The 21,590-nt window shown below is 39.7% G+C and overlaps 1 protein-coding gene across 4 annotated transcripts in view; it reads right to left on the bottom strand.

The window, feature by feature from the left end:
* Positions 1-487: 487 nt before the first annotated feature.
* The window catches only part of SGCD (sarcoglycan delta), a 422,769-nt gene continuing 401,666 nt past the window's right edge, over positions 488-21,590 (bottom strand). For all 4 annotated transcript variants that reach the window (XM_063084383.1, XM_063084377.1, XM_063084389.1 and 1 more), the window contains exons 7-8: positions 5,090-5,213; positions 488-3,599 (exon numbers count right to left, since the gene is read on the bottom strand). In XM_063084383.1, the coding sequence (XP_062940453.1) occupies positions 3,426-3,599; positions 5,090-5,213 (298 nt within the window). In that variant the 3' untranslated portion in view covers positions 488-3,425. The remainder of the gene's footprint in view (positions 3,600-5,089; positions 5,214-21,590) is intronic.

Raw genomic sequence — 21,590 nt, 5'->3', positions numbered from 1 at the left:
AAGAATTTTATTATAATAAAATAAGAATTTTATTTTGTAGGCCACGTGGTCTCTGACACAAGTACTTACCCCCACTGTTGTAGTGTGACATCAGCCAGACACAACATGTAAATCAATGTGTGTGGCTGCATTACAATAAGACTTTATTTACAAAAACAGGTTGTGAGTCAGATTTGGTCTCCAGGTCACAGTCTGCTGACCCCTGCTCTAAGGTCAAACCTCAAACACTCTTTGGTCTATGGTTGCTGGATATACAATGAAAGTTATTCAAGGGAAAATGATGTAAAGGAAGTTAAAAGCCAGTTCAAGTTTATAAGATCTATCCCTTGAGTAACGTAACAATTATAAAGCCTCATGTCAAGTTTCCACTTAGATGGATGCCACCACAATGGCTTTTAAAAACCTCTGTCATACTCTAGTAGTTTTCCTAGACTGAACTTTTATGACTTACTGAGCAGATATCAAATAGAATTAAGTGCTAAACATATTTGGAGATCAGTTTTTAATTTATAAAAATCTTTTGAAGAATATTAACAGATTAGAACTTCTAGTATATTGAAGATTCATTTGAACTTATTGTTTGTTACAGTCCAGGCTGCTTAATATATGCAAATGTGTGATTGTCCAGAAGATATTATATATAAAGATTAGAAAGAATCTCAGTTTTTAAAATCAGGGGGTAGCAGATTTTAATAAAAGAGCTATTTTTTTTTTTTTTTCCAGAATTCAGGTAACACTTTCTCTCATGACCATGGACATTCTACGCAGAGGGTGGTGGGAGAAAAAAATGTACATTGAAGAACTTAGGATGTCTTTTACCAATTTCTAAAATATGAACTGAAATACAGAATTTAATCCACATGAGATTTCCTGCTTATTACCTTGTATATTGTGGTCACATAGGATCAATGAAAACCAGAAATTTATAGCATGTTTGTCCCCGATAGGTGCTTGATTTATATTCTTGGTTGCTATTATTATTTTTATTCTATTTGAGATCTGATTACCCTTAGTATTAAATTGTGCATTTGGGATCACACCAGTCTTTTTTATTGGCATAAAACTTCTAAGGTGCTGATCGCAGACTTTCACATAATGATTAGAACAAAATCAGAGGAAAGAGATTCAGGGAACTGTTTGCTTTCTGGTAATCCATACATTATGTACTTGAGATGGCAAAATGCAAAGATGGTCTGTCTGCTTAATAACAAACCTTGTCTTAAGGTATTTAGCCACAGAGGACCTCAGAGCTATTATCTGAATGATATGGGGTAGGTCCTCCTGGTAGCCAAGGTGGTCTTTCTTGGCTTGGAAAAACCCTGGGTGTGATACATGCAGATCTGACAGCATGACCCGACAGGATATTAATAATACTAATCCAGAGTAAACTGATGTATTTTATAATGGTTTTCCTTTTAGACCCTAGTGCTGTAAACTAAGCAGTCTTATGACCTCACCCTAAGACCGGCCAACCCAATTCTTCTGCATGGGGTATTGAGCGAGAGTGATTGGAGCAAGCCTGGGGTCTGGAAGCCAGCAGCATCACTAGGCAGGCTAAGATCACCCTTCCCTCCCCCCACCCGCACCCCCACTTCTAAGTGACTAAGCAATACATAGCTTGCTTTTACATCCCACGTGTGCAAACCTGTCTTGAACGTCATCTCAAAATTCATCTCCTATGACAAACCTTCCCTTGCTTGTGAAATAAGAAAAATTAGAACCATGTTGAGAAAAAAAAACTAAACAGATTTGGTTTTTTTTTTTTTTCTCAACAATTCAAAATTCAGGCCTATAAATACTACTTCATTTAGGATTGTGGGGCCACTGCTTGCCAAATGGCATCCAGAACTGACTAAGCCAGTTACATCACCATTCTGGGTTCCCCAGAGTGAGTCCACATCTATCATCAACCAGCTTTTAAGATGCCCAGTCATTACAAAACCATTCCCCTCCAATCACCCAAAATAAACTACAAGTAACAAGATAAATAGGATGTGCTTCTCCTTGCTGAGTGCATTGACTTAAGGCATAGGCACATTTCCCCCTCTTTGAACAGAGATGGTGTAATCCCCTGTCCCAGCACAAGAGCTGGCCAGGGTGACCCTGGAACATGATGATGAAGGTGGAGTGTGGCTGATGAGTGGTAGCTGACGGCGGGAATCATAGAGCTGGCTCCACACTTGGGGGAGCAGGTGCTGCTGGGCCCCAGGGGACACAGCGATTCTGATAAAGACCCTTGACTCAGTTTACAGTAATGTTCAGTGAGCAGTTGTAGCAGCACGAAGTACTTTTCATCTGTGATTCTTGCAGAAAATGTAGTAGTGGGTTTAGGAAGATGAATATCCCAGAACTGAAAAATATATAAGATGACCCACTCAGAGAGTTTGTGCAGGCCTTTAAAAATAAAAGGCACATCTTTAAATTACCTACCAATCCCAATAAACTTATAAAAAATAATTAGGTTTCCAATGCTACTCTTAATTAGACTTCTATCTCAAAATGTCTTCTCTTGGGGTATGGGTTCTGCTCTTAGGGATTTTGATTGAACTGATTGTTTCGGGTTGGAGTATGTTGGATAAAGTCAGATGTGAAGCCATAACAGTTTCTGAGCCATAATTTTTTTCTTAGAGACATATTGCCCATTTATTCTTTGCCTGTCAGACCACTGAGTAGCTTCCAGCCAACTGAGGAGCAGCTGTTACCCTATTTTGTGCTGATTTATAATACCTATTTTAAGTGTGGGAGAATATGTGAGTTTGAAGGGAGTAAAATAGCAGAAGTTGGGTGAGCAGTTCAAAATTTGCAAAAATGTCTCCTCCTCATGTATCCAACTATGGTACATTTGGCTGCAAAGGTAGGGCTGACATTTTGAGTTCCCATGGCTGACTTCTACGGCAGTGTCTCACCCCTAACTTGAATGGGGGGACGTTGGCCAGCCTTACTAAAGCTACAAGAGGAAAGCAAATACCTGTTTTTGATACAGGAGTCTCATTGTTTGAGCATGGCTTGGAGATTCCCGCCATCACTGCCTTGTAATGACTCTAGAGGAGAAGATCTGTTACTCGAACGTGTAGATGAACATTGTGTAAGTGTCCAACATACTGTGTGATTCTGAATGGTCTGGGGACTGTTGGGCCTGAATTAGTGTTTATATTTTGTCATGGAGGTGGTGGGATGACATGAAAAATGACAGTGGATATCACAGGGTCACCCATGGTTTCTTTTGTACTGAAACCTCATTTTATACAGAGGATATATATATTTATTTATATTTATATCCACCCACGCACACACTCACACGTACACTCACACACTCAAAAGGTCTTTGATAGGCTTTCTGTGTTCTAGTAAAAATAGCTGGCAGCCAGTGTCTGAAGCCAAAAAAGGCCTTTATGCTGCCGATATTGTCCACTGTGGATAGTCTTTCAAAGGCAGACACTTGTGTTTATCTGACAAGTGGAACCAGTTCCTGCCTGGGACAGGAATAATCTCCCATTGGCGCAGACGCAGATCTCGAAGACCTTCTGCCTCGTTCCTGTAGGCGTGTAGGATCCATGAGGCAGTCTAGGTAGTTTGATTTTCGCAGCATCTAACTTAATCTAAAAAGGGTGAGTAAGAAGGAAAGAGTCAGTCAGAGGCTGTCATCTGTTCTCCTGACATTCAGGAACAGTACAGGAATGTTCAATTCAACTTAAATCTAATGAGGACCTACTATGTGCTGAGCATTCTTGGTACTGAGGATTTGGAGATGAACAAGACAGATAATGTCTCTACCCTCACAAAAGCTTACATTCTAGCAAGATAATGCTGCATTGGCCTATATGAGCATTTTGCAAAAGTATGTCATGAATAGAGTCCTAGAATCAAGTAAGTGTGAAAATGCTACATTGAAGAATTTTCTATACTATGGGACTTCTCAGATCCTACATCTGTGTACAAGGTGAGTCTGGAGGAAGAAAGTGGAGTATGGAGCATTTTCTGAATTTTGAATGAACAGTGAGCCTTTTATTTTCCATAACAACTTGCAAGGTTGGTGTTCTATAGAATATACTTCGAGAAATACATACCTATTAAAAAAAATAAGCAGTAAAGGAAAGTGCTATTAGATTTATGATTACAACTGATTCCTCCAGAGTTCCGATTCTGATAGTTATAAACTGCACGTGTGAGGCAGTCACTATTTTTATATGTGTGTGTTTTGCAGTTTGTAGCTGTTTGAAGAGGCAGTTGTGATAACTGAAAGCTCTATCTGACTAAGTCTTTTAAAACAAAATAGCAAATGCCAAACCAATCAAAAGGGGAGCTTTTATATCCACAGAGTGGATGTACAGAGGCAGGTGGAGACTGATAACCTCTAAATGTGTAGGAAAGGTAGAGCAGAGTTTTGCCTTAAGAAAAAAAAAAAAAGCTTTCTCCATCTTTCATTCTTGGATAGAAAAGTTTGCTTATGAACACCTTGAAAGCATTTTTAAAAGTTTTCAGCCAACTCATATTTTTTGTGAAGGATGTGGCTTACCTTCCTTGCAAAAACACAAGCAGCGTTTCTGTTCACCCACCTGGGATTGTGTTGGGGGAAGAGAATGAATATGTGCAATTCTTCACCCTTTTGTTGCCTAGTCTTATCCTATTACGTTTTGGTTTATTCTGGTTTAAGATAGCTATCGGATCTGCTTCTCCATTCTCAACGACAACAGAAACATACAACATAAAATAACTATAAGTAAATTAAGTTCACCTTTGGCCAGATGTGTGTGATATACAGCTTAATTATGCTGGCTAACTAAATCTGATTTTAAGGTGACAAGAGAGAGAATTTGGAAATAGTATTCATTTTTATGGTCATATAGTTCTGTACTTGCAGGGCATGACATTATCTTAGCACTTTACAAATACTGAATCATAACTTCCATGTATTGTGAGTTTGGCTTATAATCATGCTGTTCAATTATTAGTTCCAGAAAATAAAACCTTCTGGTTGGCTTGTTTTGTTGATACAGGGTAGGATCAACCTTGGTGGCAAACCAGCTATGGGAAAGATTGGCCGACTGGAGCCGTATGTCTCTGGACTTCTGGTCTTCCCACCGCTCACCTCTCCATCTTTGGACTCCAGTCGCAGCTCTGTTCTGCAGGTGGCTTCCATATTGCCGGCTTCTGCATTTATTTCTACTCCTTTTGGGGCTTCCATCACCAGAGACCGGGTGGGGGACTCCAACCTGAAATACACACAAGACTGAGATTGAAGACCCCAGTTCCTTTTTGGTAAATTTTAGAGGAAGTTGACGCTCAGGGTGTTGAAACTGCATTTCAGCATGTGAGCAGGAAATTCTTCTAGTTTTTTGCTTTACAAACCTGGTCAAGTTTATGAGAGGGAACATAACAGGTCTAGGCTTTATCTTCACTGCATTTCACAAAGGTTGTAAAGAAGGTATTCTGGGGTCCTGGTTTCATTTAATCTTATACCCAGTTACTGCTTTATTGGATAATTAACCAAACTCTTAATAAGCTTTATCTATATATGCTTAAGGCAATCCCAGGTCTAAATTGATATTCCTGAAATTGGCAGGTGTCCCTGAACTTTGTCCTACTTTCTGTGTCTTCCATGGAGGTAGAATCAGAAGTTAAGAAAATAGATCTGGGAATCAGACGTGCTTGGAATCAAGCCATGGGTGGCCACAATATGACCATGGGCAAGTCTTTCTTCCTTTGCCTCCTTCCTTTCCAAAATTTCTCAAAGCCTCAGTTTCCTCATCTAGGAAATGCTTCAAATAGGGCCTGACACATGGGAAATGCAAATATGTATTAGGATTATTGTTATACCAGTGAAACATAAAGAAATCTTGAGCCACTCTTCAATACAGTTATCAAAAGAAGATTCAAAATGGGTCAGTATTGCCAGAGGCTGGGGAGGGAAGGTGGTTTGACTGCAAAGGAACAGCATGAGGGGATGTTCTGTATCTTGATTGCGATGGTGTTTACATGTCTCTATGTATTTGTGAAAGGTCACGAACGAGTGGATTTTATTGTATGAGAGATTAAAAAAAAAAAGAATCAGCCACACTCTATGCTAATTATGGTAAAACAGAGACTAATACTCCTTAGAAAGTTTTTTTTTGCCTAACTAACTCATTTAATGAGAGAAATAATAACTAAAACTCGACCATCCCCTGAGTATTGTAGATTTTAATATTATTACCAGATAGGAAAGTATGAAGATTCTCTGCTACAAAGAAAGTATCCCAACTTAGGAAGCAGGGACCTCAGCAACGGGGCTCAAACTGCTCTAATTCAGACCCACTTCTTGGGTTTTATTTCTGTTTTTAACTTTCAAATACCTTGAACATGTAAAAAAGGACCATCATCTGCTCTGCCTACCGCCGACTCCCCGTTCTGTTTCCACCACTCCCTCTGGGCAGGGCAAACCCTCTTGGGCTCAGGAAGTGGCAAGCTGACCAGCAGGGTGTCACCTCTAGCAGTCCCAGCCACACCACTCAGATGCCATGAGAGAGCTCTCCCCGCTTCTCACGGCTGGGTTCCTGATGACTGCTTCCAGGCAGTAGCCTTCTCTCTTGATATATTTTTACCCTACAGTGACTCAACCAGAGTCACAGAGAAGCCACAAGCCTGTAGTACTTAAGTAGAAGCTCAAGCCAGTCCTTTCTTAACTCATTCTTTCCTTTCTGATCTCAGCCTTTGGTGTGTGCCAAAAAATCCCCAATCCCCTTTTTTCCTCCTCACAAGACTTTCACCAAGGTTGGGCTGAGCCAGGTGTGGTTCCACTTCTTGTTATGGTCTACTTTGATTGCATGTGGTTTTTCTCAGGAAACTGTCAGGTGTGATAAGGTGGGGGTCTTGTTACCACAGCCACAGAGAGTGACATCTCTGCAGTGCAGCCTCGGTTAGGACCTTAATCCAACTCAGTTGAGGTACACTGTGCTCTAGACCTCCCTCTTGCTTTTGAAGTTTGAAGACGGTTTTGTGCCATTTTCTGTTTGTTTCTGTCCGATACAGTCTGGCTGACTTACACAGTTGATTCAGAGTTTTCTAACTTCTTTTGTTTCCTCTAATGTTGCTCCTTTCTCCTTACAGTGCAAGTACTTGTTCTTGTAACGCTGCCTGCTCATCCCTTCTCAACAGCACTGCCAATCTCCTTCCCTCCCTCCCGTATTTCACCAGTTACTCAGTTTTTAACTCCCAGTTTCTCCCTTCTCAGCATACTAGGTCATCTCTAACCTGGACTATTGTAACTGCCTCATGAGTTTTGTCTGCAAATTGTCCCTTTTCCCAATATGCTTCACACAAAAATATATTTTGCCAAAGTAAATTTTGAATATGTCACTTCTCTTATTAAAACTTCACAAGTTCCTTAGTAAGGATCTGAATTCCTGAGCCTATTCAGCCACTTAGAATTTGGCCTGACCTATTTTGTTGGTCTTATTTCTCTTTCTTACCATAATCATCAGTTATGTTTTACTGAGGGCTTACTAGTAAAGTAGTCAACACCTGGGTAAAGTAGTTGACACTTAGGTAAATTATTGTTCATAACTTATAAACAGGGTATTTTAGGCTTTTACTGTAGCCACTAATTATTTTATTTGACAGTTTTATATCTTTTCATTTCTTATACCTTTTTTTTCCTTTTCATCCTGTACTGTCTAGGACTATCAAATATAGTGTTGATTGGAAATAATGGAAATTTTACTTCTTCCTGACCTTGTAGGGAAACTCGATAATTTAGCATTAAGTATGTTTTTTGTTCTAGGGTTATTTTCCCCCAAATACTTTTTAACCAGATAAGGGAGTTCCCATCTATTCTTATTTTGTTAAAAATTAGCACATTAATCAATATGAATTGCATCAAAAACTATTTTATTCTATCATTAGTGTGAATTTTATCAAATGCTATTTTATTTTGTAATATATAAATATATTTTTCTTTAATATATTAATCTGGTGAGTTATATTAATTTTCCAACAACAATCCACTCGTGGTTTTGTCATTAACCCAACTTTATCATTATGTATCATCTTTTCTATATTTTGGGAAAATAGAATAATTTAATCAGGTCCCCTTGCCTTAGGGACAGTTGGGGGTGGTGTGGCGCATTCTTTGTAAGCAAACTGTGTGTGTGTGTGTGTGGGTGAAGTTAGTGCACATGCGCAGCACTGCAACCTGGCTGGCATCTGCCTCAGGCGTCTGCCCATGCATGGCCATGCTCTCTGACCTATGGCTTCCAAGGACCTGTTTGCCAGTTACTAGCTCACAGACCTGCGTGTGAGGGGTCTGGGGACCCAGCCTGGTGTGTGAGAGGTCTGTAAGCTCCAGACCCAGCCCTAGCCCAGCAATTGGCCCAGTTGGCAGGATTACAGGCAGGTAAGAGAGCGCAACACTATATTATATATATTCACAAAACCATTTGTTAATATTTTTTAAGGACTTTTCACTTGTGTTCATATATGAATGTATCCTGTAATTTTTCTCCTATTTAAAAAAAATTTTTAAGTTTATTAATAATTTTTTTTTTACATTCTATGATGTTGTGGAGCAGTTGAGAAGGGGCAAGGTTGAGGCCTGTTGCAGCCCCCTCATTCCTGCAGGGGAGACCAGGGGGCTTCCAGTGGTGTCTTGGTCGTTGCTGGGCTGGGTGCAGATGTCAGGGGGTATGGCCAAAGCCCTTGCCCCCCCCCCCTTGCCCCAGCTCGGGGTGCTGGTTGCTGCTCGCTGTTGTGGGTAGGGCAGGAGGAGGCAGTGTGGCCAAGGCCCTCAGCCCACTGCTCCAGCTCAGGAGAGCCTGGAGCGCTTCCTGATGTAATTTTTCTTATAATATCTTTGTCAGGTTCTATCACTTTTCTATAATCCAGAGTTGTTTATTAAGATAAGAATTATTTGTCCCTTGTATGTTTAAACTTACTGATAAACCCTCTGGGCATGGAAAGTCATCTTATTTTCATTAAAAAATAAATATAGCATCAAAGGTTTTGTGTTTTTTCTCAGGTTGGTTTTTGTAAGTTATCTTTGTCTTGGTATTTTTCCATTTCATATAAAAGGTTTAAGTTTGTTGGCAAAGTTCTTCATAATATCCTCATTGTTTTTTTAATGTCCTCCTGCATTTGTAGTCATGTTTTCTTTTTCCCTTGGACAGTACCACCAGAAGTGTATTTTGTTAGTCCTTTCGAAGAGCTAACTTTCGGTTTTGGCAGTCCTATCTATTTTATGTTTATTTCTAGTTCTTGAATCTCTCCTTGTCTTTTTGTTCCAGATGAGTTAGGATAATTGTCCAGTTGTTCTAAGTTCTAAACTGTGCTGCTGTATTAATTTTTGTCTTTCCTAATTTTAATATATGCATTTAAGGGTATTCATTTTTCTTTGACAGCATCACAAAGGAGAATTTGTAATACAGGTGCAAATATTTTCTGATTTTAGTATGATTTCTCCTGTGGCCCATGAATTTTATAGAAGGATGTGCCTCAATTTCTAAATATACAAGATTTCCTAGTATTTATTTCTAGATATTTCTGGTATATATTTTCTTCATTGATTTTGAACTTTTGAACATTGTTTTTTGAACTGACAATCTTATAATAGAGAATGTTTTCTGTATGAAACCAATTCTTTAAAAGTCAAGACTAAGTTTTGGTCTTGTATCAATTTTTATAAATATTCCATTTCTGTCTGAAAAAAATGTGTGTTCATCAGTTGTTGGTGTCATATTCTATACAGATCTTACTCAAGATATTTAATTGTTAAAATTTTTATACCCATATCTATCTCCATCTGTTTAATCTATCAGTTACTAAAAGGAGTATGTCTTTAGATGCATACCAGCTTAGAATTTTTCTATCTTCATTATATTATTACTTTCTTATCAATACATAGCAATTCTCTTAATTTCTTGTAATGCTTTTTGCCTTAAAATCTATTGCCTATTAGTATAATTGTTTACACTCTGTTTCTGTTAATATTTTTCTGGGACACACTTGTCCATGCTTTTAAATACCATCCATTTTATATAGCTATGTTTTAGATGCATCTCTCATATATTATTATTTTTATCTCAGATGATCTTACCGAGGCAAAATTTACATACAGTGAAATGCACAGGTCTTCATTATACACTGTGTTGAATTTTGATAAATATATTGTTTCATGTCATTACCACCCCATCAAACATCACCAGCCCGGAACATTACCTTATGCTTCTCTGCAGTCGTCTCTCCATCCCCCTCCAAAGGCAATCACATTTCTGATTTCTATTACCACAGATTAGTCTTGCTAGGTTTTGAACTTTATAAAACAAGAGTAATGGTTTTTACTCTTTTATGACTTTTGAGAATTCTTCCATGTGGCCTTGTTCATCAGTTGTTCATTCTTTTTATTGCTTAGTAGTGTCTGATTACATGAATAGACCATGATTTGTTTATCCATTTTACTGTTAATAGACATCTGGTTGTTTCTAGTTTGTGACCAGTTTGTTTAAAGTAGTATTAACATTCTCATACAAGTCTTTTTAAGGAAAAGTTTCCATTTCTCTTGAATATGTTGCTATGAGTGGAATTCCTAGGTTTTAGGACAGGTGTGATTTAACTGTGGTGACACAGCATCTAAGAGGTCCCCAATGATCCTTGCCTCCTGGTGTTCATGTCCTATGTCATTCTCTCCCCTTGATATAGGCTGCATGTAGTGACTTGCTTCTACACAAAAGAATAAGGCAAAAGGGATAGCATATCACTTATGAAATTAGGGTCTAAAAAGACTGTGTCTTCTATCTTGGGCTTGGGTTCTCATCCCCTCACCCTGAGGGGAAGCCAGCTGCCGTGTCCATAGCTGCCCTATGAAGAAGCCCAAGAAACGGAGGGAGCCCATTAGCCCATGAGGAACTAAGGTCCTCAATCCAATAGTCTTCAGGGAACTGAAGTCTGCCAACAATCACACCAGTGTGTTTGAAAATGGGTCTTCCCCAAGTCAAGCATTCAACGAGATCATAGCTTGGCTAATAGCTTAACTGCAACCTCATAAAAGATCTTGAGTCCAATGCATCAGTTAAGCTGCACCTAGATTTTTGACCCACAGAAATTATGAGATAATAAAGGTCTCTTGTATTATAATGCTAAGTTTTGAGGCAATGTGTTACACAGCAATGGGTTAATAATATAATAATAAATTGCCAAACTGTTTTCCAAGATAGTTGCATAATTTTACATACTTACCACCAATGTTGATGTTGACTGCCCTCTTAATTAGAGCTATTCTAGTGGCTATAAAATTGTATTTTATTGCAGTTTTCATGTCCCTGATGACTAATGATGTTGAATAACTTTTTATATGATTATTGGCTATTCAAATATGTTCTTTTGGAAGAGGTCTGTTTATATCTTTTGCCCAACATTTTTACAGTTGGGTTGTTCATATTTTTGTTATTGATTTGCTATATATCCTGGATAAAAATTCTTTGTGTGTGTGTGTATATATATATATTTAAAATTCTTATTTCAAATATATATAGATCTATGTAGATCTATCTATATATATCTCTCAAGTATTTTTCCCAATCCATAACTTTTCCTTTCATTTTTAAAAAATGTCTTTTGATCACAAATTTAAAAATGTTGATTTTAATTTTGATAAGGTTTTCAATTTATTTTATGTTTAGTACTTTTGTGCCTTCTCTAGTCAACCATGGATACCCCAAGGTCACCAAGATACTCTTATGTTTTCTTCTAGGAATTTTATCGTTCTAGTTTTTAAGTTTAAATTTATGGAATTAAGTTTTAAGAGTAGAATCCAGGTTCATTTTTTCCTAATAAGTTTATACAGCTGTTCCAGCACCATTTATTGAAAACATAACTCTTTCCCCACTGAAGTGCACTAGAGCTTTTGCTGAAAATCAATTAACCCTATATGTGTAGATCTATTTCCAAACTCTCCATTCTGTTCTATTTATATATTTGTCTAGCCTCATGCTAATACCTGGCTGTCTAGATTACCATAACTTTACAGAAAATCTTAAAACCAAGCAGTGTGAGTCCCTTAAGTTTTGCAAAAGGAAAACAGATTGTTTTGACTATTCTAGATCCTTTCCTTTTTCATATAAATCTTAGAATTAACTTAGTTTCTTAAAAAAGAAAGGATTTAGATTGCTATTGTGTTGAATTTATACATAAATTTTGAGGAGAGTAAATCTTAACAATCTTGAGTCCTTAATGGATTTTCTTTTTAATCTGTCCAAAATTACTGTTTCTGATGTATGTGCTCCTGTGCATCCTGATCATGTGTTCTTTAATCCTGTGAGATTATTGCTTATACGACCAATGCTTATTTTTACATACGTACATATTTACCACTTTCTTCACTTACTCCTCTGTCGTCATAGAGGATCACTGATATTCTCTCTGAGTTAGAGTCTTCTGCGGTAAGACCTCAGTTTTGTTTTTCTGGAATAAATCTCTAATTTTTCTCTCCTTTGTGAAAGGGATTTCGGCTGGATGCACAGCCCTGTATTGACAGTTATTTGCTCTCAGGAGTAGAAGATCATATTCTTCTGTATTCTGCTTCTCATTGTTGTGATGAAGAAGTCAGTTGTCACTCTAACTTCAATTCTAGAACTTCTATCTGGTTCTTTTCTCTCCCACTGCTTTTTATCTTTGATGGTCTGTGGTGTCATTCTGATATGCTGAGATGTGGATTTCACTTTATTTGCTCTACTTGAATCTTTTTTTTTTTTTTACTCTCTAAATTTGTAGGGTTTCTGTCTTCCATCACTTTTGGACAATACTCAGCTGATATGGCTTTGAAAATTATTTTTGCTCCATTCTCTCTCTCTGTCTTCATTTTGTAACTTGGATTAGATGTTTTTACTCTAGCATTCCTTTTATTTTGCCTCTGCTTTCTGGAGAATTCTTAAGATATATTTTCATATTGATTTATTTTTCTCTTCATCTATTTCTTATATCCATTGGGGTTTTTCTTTTTAAGATTGTATTTTCATTTCTAGAAATTCTGTTAGGTTTGTTTTCTTATCTATTAGCCATTTTTATATCCCTTTAATCTTTTAATTCGTTTTTTGTTTCTTTATACATAGTAAACAAACTTATTTTATATATTTTTTCTGCTAATTTCCATATCTGAAGCCTCTGTGAGTCCAAATTGGTTGCCTGGTCTCTTGTTTACTGTGCCCTGTTACTGAGTGTGTTTTGTACTTCTTGACTATGTTTCATATTTCTTAGATCCTTATCTTCAGAAATTATTTGAGACCTGCATTTAAGGTGATTCTCTAGAGAGGAATTACATTTATTTCTATTTTTGGTGCCACCCTCAGCTTTGGCCCATTGTAAATTCATTTCTTTGCTTGAGGTTTTAGGCCCACCCAGGTAATATGAATTCAGGTTACAAACCAGAGTAAAAATCAGTTTGAAGTTACCAAGCCTTGAAGAAATTTTTTTTTCTTTCCCTTCCATTCGGTGCTGAGATTCAAGATAGGCAATCCCTTGCAGTCCTCTGGGTAAAAGGGTCAGGGGTGGGAAGACTAGGCAGGTTGCAGGTTGAGTTCTATTTCACCCTTACACTGAGGGTTTGCTACTTTGGGGTCACAGCTTCATCTGTGAGATCTCTTATTAGACTCCTCACTTCACTGAGCCCTGAGAAATGAAGTTGAATTTTATCTAGTTTAGCAAAATCTATAAAGTTAACCTGCTCTCAATGTTCAAATGACTTCTCTGGGTTCCAATGCTGCTTTACTTTTTGAACTCTGAATAATCTTAACTAATTTCCAGCTCATCAACACATTTAAAAAAATAATTCTCAAATGTATTTTATCCAGCAATTTTTGTTGATTTCAGTGAGTGAGCTGGTCAAGGTACTTAAACCACCACACTGCTGTACTAGAGGTCCAGGGTTTTGATTTTTTTCAAAAGAAGATGGAATCTGACATCATACAGGGAAATTACCTTATTTTGAATGGTTGGCAACTTATTATTAAAGAGTCGCCAATTTGCCAGAAACTTCTTTAGAAGCTATTAATCAGGGTTCAATTAGAGAACCTCCATGAGTGCAAAATATATAGGTTTATTGTAGGAATTTGACTTTACAATTGGGGGAGCAGGGTAAACAGTCTATGTGAGGCTGCTGCCCTTCTCCCTAGGAACCTGGCCCAGGAGTGTGGTAGCTGCTTCACTCCCACCTTCCAAACTTCATGCAACATGCTAACTCAGGGAAGGCTTTGTGGGAAATGCAGTTCCAGCGTAGCTAAAGAGATACACTATAAGTCCACCCCACCATGCCATCTCTGTTTTAAATGCCTGCTCTGGCTTGAACACATTGTACTTGGTGGAACCAACTGCAACTTGCATTACAGAAATTGGATGAAATACAATAAGCACCTGCAAATAATAAGAAGCCTGGGCTTCTGTAATTAGATAGGTTCTACTTTTAAGTAAACTGAGGGTTACTTTGAAACTCAAGGCCCTTCTGTCTGCAACAGGTATTTAAATTTTATGAATGAAGCTGCTGAGTTTGTAGAGATCTGTCTTCAAATCCGTTGAAAAATCTATGCAGAATATCCTAGGGTTCTGCTCTAAAGCTTTAAGAAATGAATTGGATAGACTCATCTGAAGGCCATTTCTCTCAGAAAAGCAGTGATATTTTGTCCTCTGGAGCAAAACCATTTTGAAGTTTGCTTTTATGAAAAGCAAGCTCAACCACCACAAAACATTCATTTGAATCAACCCTTCTTTCCCAGTGTAGAGCTTGTTGATTTATTTAATATTTATTATATGAGGCCTACAGGGACACAGAAAAATGGCTTGTATCCCAGACTGGCAGAGTCTGGATTGGTTCTGAAGGTCCATTTATTTGGTCAACAGACAGTTATTGAGTGCCTAGTATATGCAAAATGTTGAGGTTACAGCTATAAACATGATAGACCCAATTCTTGCCCTAGTCAGTTTACTTGCTACTGAGGATGAGGTACACTAAGTAACTATTTATTTGTAGTGTTAAGGAGTCCTTGATAGAGGGATTGTATGAACCTCTAACTGGGGAATGGGTAGTGGGAGGGCTTATCCTGACATCTGATGGATGAGAGTTCTAAGTAGAGGGAATAACATGCAGAATGAAGACGTTTAACCCACAAAATTATTTTCCTCCTAAAAGTAATGCAAAGAAGGTAGACAGAGAATGTGGTGCTAATAATAGGTAGAAAGGAAGTGAGGCATGCTTTGCAGAATATCCTGAGACAATAAAGGATTTTAAATGGAGTGATGGTATTAGGCAACATGATCTAATTTCTGTGTTGCAAAGATTATTGTGATGATTAATCTTATGTGCCAACTTGACTGAACCATGGGGTGCCCAGACATTTGATTATACATTATTCTGGATGTATCTGTGAGGATGTTTCTAGATGAGATTAACATTTGAATCTGGTGACTGAGTAAAATGGACTGTCCTCCGTAATGTGGATGGGCTTTATCCAATCAACTGATGACCTGAATAAAACAAAAAAAGCTGAGTAAAAGGGAACTTTCCCTGCCTGACTTCTTGAGACATCAGTCTCCTGACCCCGAACTGGAACTTACACCATCTACTCTCCTGGTTCTCAGGCATCCAGACTTGGACTAGAATTATATTACCAGCTCTCTTGGGTCTCCACTTGCAGATGGTAGGTCAGGGGACTTGGCGGCTTCCATAATTGCATGAGCCAGTTCCTTATAATAAATCTATATATCTATCTCTTCTTGTTTTTGTTTCTCTTACTAATACAGTTACTCTGGATATAGAGTGGAGAGTAGATCAGAGGAGGCAAGAGGAGTGCAAGGAAAGTAGCTAGAGTCTGTTATTTTCTGAGTGGGAGAAGATGGTGATTTGGATTTGGTGATGAAATGAGTCGGAGTTTCAAGATGGCGGCGGCTGCGGCGGCTGGCGCGGAGTAGCTGAGGTGGAAAAGGTGGCCACTGGGCCTCAGGCAGCCGGGAAACTTGTGGACCTTCCTCTGGCCATCTCTTAAGGGAGGACTGCTGCTGCTGGCCGGTCGTGGGGGCTCAACGCCACTTTGCCCCCGGCAGGAGAGGCTGCCTCATTTACAGGCAACAGCTTTGAAGTGTGGAGCAGGAAAAGAACTGATTCTTAGCTGCAAAAGTGAGTCTTGAAACAGGGAACACGGCGCCAGGGCTGCTGTGGATGCAGCCAGGATCCCGGAGGCTGGGGCCGCACTGAAGGCGGCCAGCTGCCCTATTCAGGATTCGAGGTTTCAGGCCGGCATTAAAGAAGATTCCTGGGAGCGCCCGAGTGGCGCCGCGACTGAACAGCCTGAGGCGGCAGCCCCGAGAACACGGAAGGCAACAAACCAGAGACAGAGCGAGCGCCCGACCTGGCACAGCACTGTGAGTGATCCCTGGCACAGCTCTGTTCGGGGGGTGGATGCCCACGCGGCTCCCCGCCTGCACCACCAGGCCACTCACTGCCCCGGTGCTGCCTCCATTTTCCCAGGTGCGGGCAGCTCCGCCCTGCTCGGCCATCACTGAGCCCATTTGCTTGGCCTGGCGCGGGGCTTTCCGGACCCTGCGGGCCGACCTCCTCTCCCACTCCCTCCACGGTTCTCTGGCAGGGCTGGGGGTGTGGGGCGTCCCGACCAGTGTTGGGAGGGCTAGGAAGTACGGGCGGGCTGACTGTCACTCCACCACACCCTGGACTCCGGCCCCGGTAAACTTCCTGTTACTGGGAGGCAGATACCATCTCTGCGACCACCAGTTTGGAAAAAAGCCTAACGAATTTCTGGTTGGGAATAGTGTGGTAGGAGAGTTCCCAGGTCCGCTTGAACCTGCCGGAGAGCAGGCTGCAGGCGGGCACTAGACTCGGTTTATACCGGGGGGATACAAAGGTGAACAAGACCCGAGAAAGATCTACACAGTGCTACAGAGGCACCCAGAGAGACCGGTCGTCTGTGCCTAGCAGAAACCTGGTAGACTTCCTGGGCGAGGCGGTGCTGAGCAGGGTCTTGAAGGCCCAGCTGATAGACGAGGGGTGCAGAAGACACGCCCCAGCCCAGCACAGTGTGCACAGAGGGGGGAGACGTGCGGCCAGGGAGGCGGAGACTCGACAGAAACTACACACCCGGTGGGGTCGCCACTGCACGATCTAACAGCCTGGGCCAGAGCACACGGAATGGGGAGAAGTCCTGTACAGAAAGTGAAAGCTCAACAGAGATCACACACCCTGTGGTACGTGATCCACCAGCCCAGCAGAGTACAAGCTGACCAGAAAGGTGGATCCCCGGAGAAGCCCAAGACCCAAGGCAACCACACACACAAGACACTAGAGGCCAACTGAGCAGTCACGGCGGGAGCCATACCAAATTGGCAACCACAGCAACATCCTAGTTAGTCATTAGTCTTAAACCAGTGGACTGTGAAACCCCCTGCCACAATGAATAAACACCAAAAAAAAGACACCAGAAATACAAAAAATCAAGAAAGTACACCACCAAAAGTTAATAAATCTCATACTCTAGATCCTATAGAACAAGAAGCCCTTGAAATAACTGACAAGGAATTTCGAGTGATAATTCTAAGGAAACTGAATGAGATAACAAGAAAACTCAGCTAGACATCATGATGAAATGAGGAAAAGTATACAGGATCTGAAAGAGGAAATATACAAGGAAATCAATGTCCTGAAAAAAAATGTAGCAGAACTTGCTGAACTGAAGAAGTTATTCAGCGAAATAAAAAACACAATGGAGAGTTTAACCAGCAGGCTTGTCGAAGTTGAAGAGAGAACCTCTGAACTTGAAGATGGGCTGTTTGAAATAACACAAGCAGACAAAAAGAAAGAAAAAAGAATCAAGGACATGGAAGAAAATCTGAGAGAGATATCAGACAACCTCAAGCGCTCAAATATCCGAGTCATGGGTATTCCAGAAGGGGAGGAAAATGGAGATTCCATTGAAAACATATTCAACAAAATAGTGGCAGAAAACTTCCCAGGTATAGGAAAAATCACAGATCTTCAGATCCAGGAAGCTCAACGATATCCAAACGTATTCAACCCAAAAAGGCCTTCTCCAAGACATGTCATAGTCAAATTGGCAAAACTCAGAGACAAAGAGAGAATCTTAAAAGCTGGTGATGAAATGAGTCAAGGTTGATTTCCAGCATTGTGGATTTTGTAACTGGTAGAGGGTGGGAGTCAGCCACTGAGAAAGGGAGGAGTGTAAGCAGAATGCTTAGGGAGTATCAGGATAGAAAATTGTGAGTTCAGTTTTAGATATGTTGAACTGGAAATGTTTGACACGTCAAGTGGGAACGTAGGGCTAGAGATAGTAAAGTGGGAGGGATATTTGATTGTGGTTGGTGATGTATTTCTGTATTGCTGAGTAAGTGGTACTATGTCTTATATAAAACCTCAAAAACGTCAGATGCTATAGCATGTCAGCTGACTCTTTTTTGGCTGGTGAGACTAGGAAGGTGCACTCCAAGAACTGTTGTCTAGACAAGTCACAATGTAGAGTGCGTCCTTCCAGGGTGAATATTTCCTCTGAAATGTTCTCATTCTACAGCCAGAAATGAGGCAAAGTCCTGATCAGAGTTCCACAGTGCCTGGCCTCTATTGCCCTCTGCGGTGGTTTCACTGCTCCTGCTCAAACAACTGTAGTCTTAGGCGCAGAGAATATGACAAGGAGAGAATCGGTCATGTCTCCTAGGTTTATGAAGCTGTGAGTTTTTTTCTCTATCTAGCTATCATCTCCTGGCACATTTCTGCATTCATTTGAAACCTCCTTCTCTGCTCAATTCCATTTTAAGTACCTGTGAAACCCGGGGCAGCGACTGTGTCCCTTTCCTTCTTGATGATACTCAGAAGTCTCATGAATCAAAAAACACCACAAAACTTTAATGCTATCGCAAGGTCTGTTTTTAAAACTCAGAGAATAATTTATTTGCTGTTGGCATTATCAGCTTGTTCTCTCTGTCTCAGGCTCATTTTTTGTTGAAATTGTTTTTGTTGAAACAGTGATTACTTATCCAGATTTCTCGTTTTCATTTCCTTCATCATAAGAATCTACATGAATCACTTCTAAACCTAGACAAGCTTTTACATCATATTTTGCTCTCATCCTCAGAAAATGGAGACCAGGGTTTTGTTACTTTGGGGAGCGACCTTCAGAACATCATACAAACCGAATAATATACGTGGTTGCTGAAATAGAAGAGGGTTAACTCCAGTATTTCCTGGGAAACAGCAGAATCACATCAATACCTGGGATTACTCTGTGTGGTATAAGTTCGAGGGAAAAAATAATTAGAGAACATTGTCATTAAAAGGGAGAGAACTTAGGGGGAACAAAAACTGTTGGGAAGTGTTGTAAAGACTATGTATCTTTCGTCAAAGTAGCTGCACTTGGGAGTTCTCAGACTGGTTGGGAAATTTCAGTGTGGCCAGAATCCCATGGGGAGCTTTTGAAGCTTGGATCATGCCCCATATAAATTACATCAGAATGTTGGGCATCTGTGCATTTTTAAATTTCTCTATACAGTGATGATTGAGAACCACTGACACGGACTTAGCAGATCTATGTGTGTGTTGCAGATCTTTGAACTTATTTTGGAACTCTATCATTTCACTGATGGAAACAGCAGGGTTCTAATATCACTTCTGGGGGACAAGTAACCCACGTTGCATCCCTAATAGCTAAGTTAGCATGTGTGGTAAAATGAAGATTTGCCAGCCTACTCTGTAGGCCCATTGCATTTCTGTGTTGCCAATCTAATGATACTAAGTATATAAAACTTCAGCAAATCACTGGGATTCTTCAAAAGGTATGTATGTATTTCTAAGAGGTGACATTATTTTTGGCAACTCTTAAAGAGTGTGTATTTCTCAAATAATTTTGTCATCGATTTGAAGTTCATTAGCTTTCATTGAATCTTCAAGAGCTCAAAGTTTAATTTTTATTTCAAGAAAGCACTTTAAAACTTGCTCCCATATTTTAGTTGTGCTGTTTGATAAATAGTAATGAACAAACAGGCATTTCGAAGGACGTGATCCGTATCAGTGTCACAGGCCATTTAAAGTAATGGTGAGTGAGACTGTGGTGCTAGACAACTTGAAGAGCATGGTATTGGCTACCATCATGTTAAACTCTATGGTCCAATTAGTTTTCAGCTTCAAAATTCATAACATTCCCTCTGACCTCATTTTCCTGCAAACCTTGTAACTCATCCTATATTTTTTAGTTAGGCTTTTTCAGAATCTGATTCAAAGGAACCTTAGAGGCCTAGGGTTTTCAAATGAAAATCTAGTATCAAGTTCCAGGGACAGATTTAGATTCACATAGCATTAGTGACGCCGCATTATATATCATGCACGTTAGGTGACTTTCACATGTAGTGTTCCATCAGGTAGTCACTGCCAGCCCACTTGTCAGAGGAGGCAATGGAGGTTCAGACAGGTTAAACATTGTGGCCAAGACCACATGATTAGAGAGTTGTAGATCAAACCCGGGTCCCCTGATTCCAAGCAGTATGTTTCATAATATTCCATGGTTCTGGTTATTGAAAAGTAGTTTTACCTACTGGGTAGAAATCTCTTCCCGTAACCTGCTGTGTCATCTGGAGCTTCCATAGGTTTACAAAAGCAAGCATTCTGGCTATCTTGAAGTTTCCTTTAAAGAGGATCTTCAACAGACCCTCTAGCGAGTGGACTTGAGTGCTCTTCCTGCCCTGTAGCAGATGGTAGGCACATTCTTGATGATTCTATTTCCTTCTCATCTTTCAGGTAGCCCTAAAAAGTCACCTCTTTAGAGCAGCCTTACCTGACTACCCCTTCTATTGCTCAATGACATTTCCTTCATGCCACTAGACACATGTTATAATTCTTTGTCTATTTACTTGTTTTAATTTCCCTCTTCCTCTAGAGTAAGCTCTGTAAAGGTGAGGATTCCACTAGATTTATACCCAGCATCAAGGATGTTGCCTGGTGTTCTATAAACATTTGTTGAGTCAATGTCCTTCTTACAATCTGCTACGTGGCATTGAAAACGATGCTCCTGTTATGTTCTGAGCAAGGTTCAGGGCCAAAAAACACTCCTTTCTTCCCCTTACCTTCTTGGTATGATTCTGAATAATTTAAGATGATTATTGCAATCTAGTTACATTAAGTATTGGCAGTCACATTAGTGTTATCTCATACTGAACTTAGACATAATAATAACAACAATAGCAATAATAATAATCGTGCGGCTGAGGCCATATTTTGCCATGTTACCTTTTAGAATTTCCACAAGGATCATGGTTTCCCACTTTTAAATTTTTCATTCTTCTAATTTATTAACAATTTTATGCCACCTTACAATCTTTTACTCCAAGAGGCTGAGCTGTTTCTCATGTTCAATAGGAGTTCACTGTATCTCTCTTAGAGGACTGAGGATAGAATGTGGAAATGTAGGTAAAGCCTGAGTCAAGTACATGGTACACAGGATGTGGTAATGTGATAAATGTTGCTATTTATCCAGATAAAAACTGAGTCACACCTACTCATTCCCTGCTCCTCAATTGGTTAGAATTGATTATTTCTTTTGTTCCTAACTCTAATCCCCTCTCGG

The sequence above is a fragment of the Cynocephalus volans genome, chromosome 2 (assembly GCF_027409185.1).
Source record: "Cynocephalus volans isolate mCynVol1 chromosome 2, mCynVol1.pri, whole genome shotgun sequence".
Classification (NCBI taxonomy): Eukaryota; Metazoa; Chordata; class Mammalia; order Dermoptera; family Cynocephalidae; genus Cynocephalus; species Cynocephalus volans.
This window is presented reverse-complemented; position numbering and strand designations above follow the sequence as displayed.